General features: G+C 34.0%; 1 protein-coding gene across 1 annotated transcript; it reads left to right on the forward strand.

Annotated features, from left to right (window-relative positions):
* Positions 1–1,933: 1,933 nt before the first annotated feature.
* Positions 1,934–3,469, forward strand: LOC132639748 (uncharacterized). The gene is made up of 3 exons (XM_060356171.1): positions 1,934–2,136; positions 2,699–2,837; positions 3,290–3,469. The coding sequence occupies exons 1-3, from the start codon at positions 1,934–1,936 to the stop codon at positions 3,467–3,469; spliced, it is 522 nt and encodes a 173-aa protein (XP_060212154.1).
* The last annotated feature ends 1,314 nt before the right edge of the window (positions 3,470–4,783 follow it).

Here is a 4,783-nt window from a genome sequence, read left to right on the forward strand (position 1 = left end):
AAAAAACTAGACTTGAAAAATGGCTTAATAAAAAGTATGGTTGATTTCTTTGCTGCTTTTTAACCGGGTCATATTTGGTTAGGTATAAAATATGAATTTGATTGAATGAATTTGATGAGTTAAATAGGTATATTATTAAAAAAAAAAATAAGAGCTTAAATAGGTATTTTGAACGCTTCAATTCCTTCCGTATGGAATACACTTAAAGAGTCATTACAATACTACCACACTTTTCTATTAGAACATTTCACAGAACTTGAATATATAACACTATTTTTCCTTCTTTTTATTTAACCAAAAAAAGTTACTGATGCACAAAGCTATTAAAATGCAGGAGCGGATCTACAGTAGCGGGTGTGGTTCTCGAGAACCCACACCCGCTACCGTAAGTTCTATTTTTATGTTGTAAAGTATTGAGGAGTATAATTATTTTCGTGGGAACCCATAACTAAAACGCTGGATCGTTCCATGGCAAAGGACGGACGGCGAAAGAGGATTTCGCCTAGGTGGTTGTGGGATCGATTCCCGCTAGGCGCTTTTTTTTGTTTTTTAAATCAATTTGCTTTCTTTGGCTTCTAAAAAGCAACAGCCATCAAACAAAAAACACAGACCCAACAAATTAAAACAGTAACCCACGTTTTATTTTTCTTTTATTTTAAAAAAAAAAACATTACAAAGTCAACTAAAAAGAATCAGCCAATAAATTATTACTTTACCCAAATCCCAATATCTCAAATTAAATTTGAAACCAAAACAAATGAGAAATATGAAAAGCTAGGGTTAAAAATTAGCTTCTCTTCTATTATTCTACGGAGTATCAAAAAACCCCTGAATCCTCATCTCTCATTTTGTTTCTCTCCCAAAGCTCAAGAGTCAAGGCTTAACCTCATTCTCATCTCCAATTCTCCAGAGTCCATACTATTCTCCTCCTGCATCATCTACATCAGGAGTAAGTTTATTTTTTCTTTGTCTATTTAAAGTATTTCTTCTTTTATTATTGTTGTGTAGATTGTGACATTCTATGATTGTGATTGTTGTGTAGATTGTCACATTGTGATCAATATTGCGATTACTTTCTGTTTCACATATCATAGTAAATATTGTGCATATTGTCACATTCTGTGATAAGGTTGCAAAGCTCATATTTGGTCCTAGAATGTGATTTGTTTTAAATTAATTTTTTTTTTATATTTAAATAGGTTGAAATTGTCAAGTGAGAGATAAGATCACAAAAATTTTCAAGCCTCAAACCACTTCAGATTCTCCTCCGCTATGCTCTAGTCAATGTCTAGTTATTCACAACGTCGATGATGCCAATCAGGGGCGGACCTATGTACATTTTTTGGGTGCTCCGGCACCCATTAAATTCAGTTACGGAGTGTATAACTGTATAGAAAATATAAAGGAAACAGATATAAATAGTTAATAGAGCACCCCCGAACTCAAAATTCCTGGATCCAGCACCCCCGAACTCAAAATCCTGGGTCCGCCTCTGATGCCAATCCTTCTCGACCATCAGGTAAAGACAAGATGTTGGATTTGGGTCCTCTTGAATCGGATCCTGCTAAAAGAAAACAAATTGCATCTTATTCTCCTAATCTACGTGATAGAGTGAGGTGATATTACATTAACAAGGGTCCATGCAAAACCTGGTGATCGTTTTGTTTTTCCAATAACATATTTTGGTGGAAAACCACGTTCTTGTCATTCTGATTGGTTTGACTCTTCATATTCTGGATGGTTAGAATATAACAATGAAAAAAATGCAGCTTTTTGCTTATGTTATTACTTGTTTAGAAATGAGACGAGAGGACACGAAAAACAAATAGGCGATCCTTTCACAGTGGATGGTTTCAGAAGTTGGAATAAGGGTTTAGAAAGACTTAATAAACATGTGGGTGAAGTGAAAAGTGTTCATTATCGGTGTTTCAAGATGATAGATTTAGATAATCAAGCACAATCTATTCTAACTTGTTTTGACAAGGAAAATGAGGAAAGTAAAGGCAAATATCGGGTTCGCTTGAATGCTTCAATTGATGTTGCAAGGTTTCTTTTAAAAGAAGGAATGCTCTTTCGAGGCCATGATGAGAGTGAAACTTCTGCAAGAAGAGGAAACTTTTTAGATCTCTTAAAGTGGTATACATATAAGACTGAAGATGTGAAACAAGTTGTGTTATAAAATGCTCCACAAAATGACATCATGATTTGTCCAAGTATCCAAAAAGACATTGTGAGTTCTTGTGCAAAAGAAACAGTGAAAGTAATTGTTGAAGACTTAAATGGGGATTACTTTGGTATATTAGTTGATGAGTCTAAAGATGTTTCTCATAAAGAACAATGGCTCTTAGTTTGCTGTACGTCAACAAAGAGGGCAGACTAATTGAACGATTCCTTAGTGTTGTTCATGTTAAAAATACATATGCACGATCGTTGAAAGACGCCATATATTCTTTACTTTTAGAACATAATTTGAGTTAATCTCAAATTCGGGGACAAGGTTATGATGGAGCTAGTAACATGCAGGGAGAAATCAATGGTCTTAAAACTTTGATTATGAAATATTCTCCTTCGGCATATTGCACATATTGCTTTGCTCATCAATTGCAATTGACTCTTGTAGCTATTGCAAAGAAGCATCATGAGGTGGATCAATTTTTTGATATTCTTGCTAATGTTTTGAATGTTCTTTTAAGCGTAGGGAGATGCTTAGAGACGATCAAGCAGAAAAATTAAAGAAACTACTAGTGCTCGGTGAAGTTCATACAGGAAGTGGATTGAATCAAGAACTTGGACTCCAAAGGGCAGGGGATACACGTTGGAGATCTCATTTTAAGACAGTGTGTAACTTTATTAGTTTATTCTCCTCAATTATTCATGTACTTGGAGTTCTTGCTAAAGAGAGTTCAAATTATCAAGAGAGATCACTGGCAAAATGTTTAGTAGATGACATAAGATCTTATGAGTTTGTGTATACATTGCATTTGATGTGAAAGTGTTGGCAATTACACATGATTTGAATATGGCCTTTCAAAGAAAAGATTAAGATATCGCAATTGCGATGAACCTTGTTAGTTTCACAAAGAGACAATTGCAATCTATGAGAGAGTCTAAATGGGATTCTTTGGTAACAGACGTCTCTTCATTTTGTGTCAAGCATGATATTGTGATCCCCGTAATGGATAAGAACTATGCTCTTTGAAAATCAAAGAGCAAAAGCTCAAGTGTCAAATATTCTCATCATTTGCGTGTAGAAGTTTTTAATAATGTTATTGATTTGCAACTTGCAAAGCTTAACAATCGTTTTGATAAAGTTAATGCTGATCTACTTCTTGGTATGGCTACTTTAAGTCCAGATAATTCTTTTGCAAATTATGATAAAGAGAGGATTATGAAACTTGATACACATTATCGTGTTTTCATGCTTGAGGATCTTAGTTTTGAGCTTGACAACTATATTGATTATGTGTGAGAAGTGAACAATGCTTTCTCTAACTTGAAAAGACTTGGAGATCTTTCAGAGACATTGGTTAAAACAAATTTTCACAAGACTTGGAGACCTATTTATTTGCTTGTGAAGTTGAGCTTAATATTACCTGTCTCTACTGCAACGGTGGAAAGAGCTTTTTCTTCGATGAAATGTATTAAAAATGACTTGCGTAGCAGAATTGGTGATGAATTTTTGAATGATTGTTTAGTTTGTTATATAGACAATGAGCTATTTGAAAGTGTACCTAATGAAGCAATCATTGATCATTTTCAAAAGATGGTTGTACGTCGAGTAAAATTGTAATGATAATGTGATTCGCTACTTTTTATTTATATAAAGGATTTCAATTTTTCAGTATGTCTGAAAGCTATGATAGATGTTAGCTTTGTATTGTTTTGTAATGTCAATTGTTCAATGTTAGTTTAAGGAACTTCTTGTTCTTGCGATTGTTGGATCTAGTTCTAGTTAGTTGATTCTGATTTGTAATTTTCATTATTTTTTCAATTTTGAGTTTTACTATCCATATTTCACGATTACTGAAGTTTATTACTTTCAAAGTAGTAGTTTTGTGAAAGTAGTAATTTTGTTAGTTTGGAGTGAAAGCCATGGCATCTTTGGCAACCCTTGCTGCAGTACAGTTCAGTACCAACATCAAAGGCCTAGCTGAAATCTCCATTGCTGGAACTAAGCTTCATCTTAAAAATATGGTGACAAGAGTGTATACTTTGATTTAGAGGAATTGGGCAACACCACTGGCCAGTGGGACTTGTATGGATCAGAGTAAGTAAATTAGTTGTTACCTTCTTCAAGATACCCTTAAATATTGACAAGAAGAAGTTATTTTATTAAGCTGCTTAATCAGAGAATTGGACTTGGTTACTTCTCTCGTTTCTTTTTCCGGAATGCGGTGATTTACTTGTGGGACTGAAATAGGTATGTTGTTGTAAATTTTTTCTGGGAACCCACAACCTTAAAATCCTGGATCCGCCTCTGTTAAAATGTGCACTCTTTTGCACAGGCTTTATTAGTTTAATAATCCTCATCTTGAACTATAAATAAGTAATCAAGTTCAACAGTAACACCAAATCACCAAGAGAAAATGTGAGATGCAAATAGACTTTCTTGTTTTAATATACTGTCAGTGTTTATAACTTAAACTCATAATTTCATATAGCTGTGACACATAATAACATATAAAAGATGGTAATTGACCTACTACAGAGAGATTACATTAGAAATAGCTTAAACAGAGGAATTAAATAGGGAGATCATTGATAGGCCTTCCCAATTGCAAGC

This window comes from Lycium barbarum, chromosome 5 (genome assembly GCF_019175385.1).
Source record: "Lycium barbarum isolate Lr01 chromosome 5, ASM1917538v2, whole genome shotgun sequence".
In the NCBI taxonomy this organism is placed as follows: domain Eukaryota; kingdom Viridiplantae; phylum Streptophyta; class Magnoliopsida; order Solanales; family Solanaceae; genus Lycium; species Lycium barbarum.

Bases quoted from the DNA above. Each gene is read 5' to 3' on its own strand.
- LOC132639748 (XM_060356171.1), top strand. From the start codon at position 1,934: ATGATAGATTTAGATAATCAAGCACAATCTATTCTAACTTGTTTTGAC. The intron at 2,137-2,698 runs GTATACATATAA...TTTTAAGCGTAG, and splicing joins TTTTTAGATCTCTTAAAGTG to GGAGATGCTTAGAGACGATC. The intron at 2,838-3,289 runs GTGTGTAACTTT...CAACTTGCAAAG, and splicing joins GGAGATCTCATTTTAAGACA to CTTAACAATCGTTTTGATAA.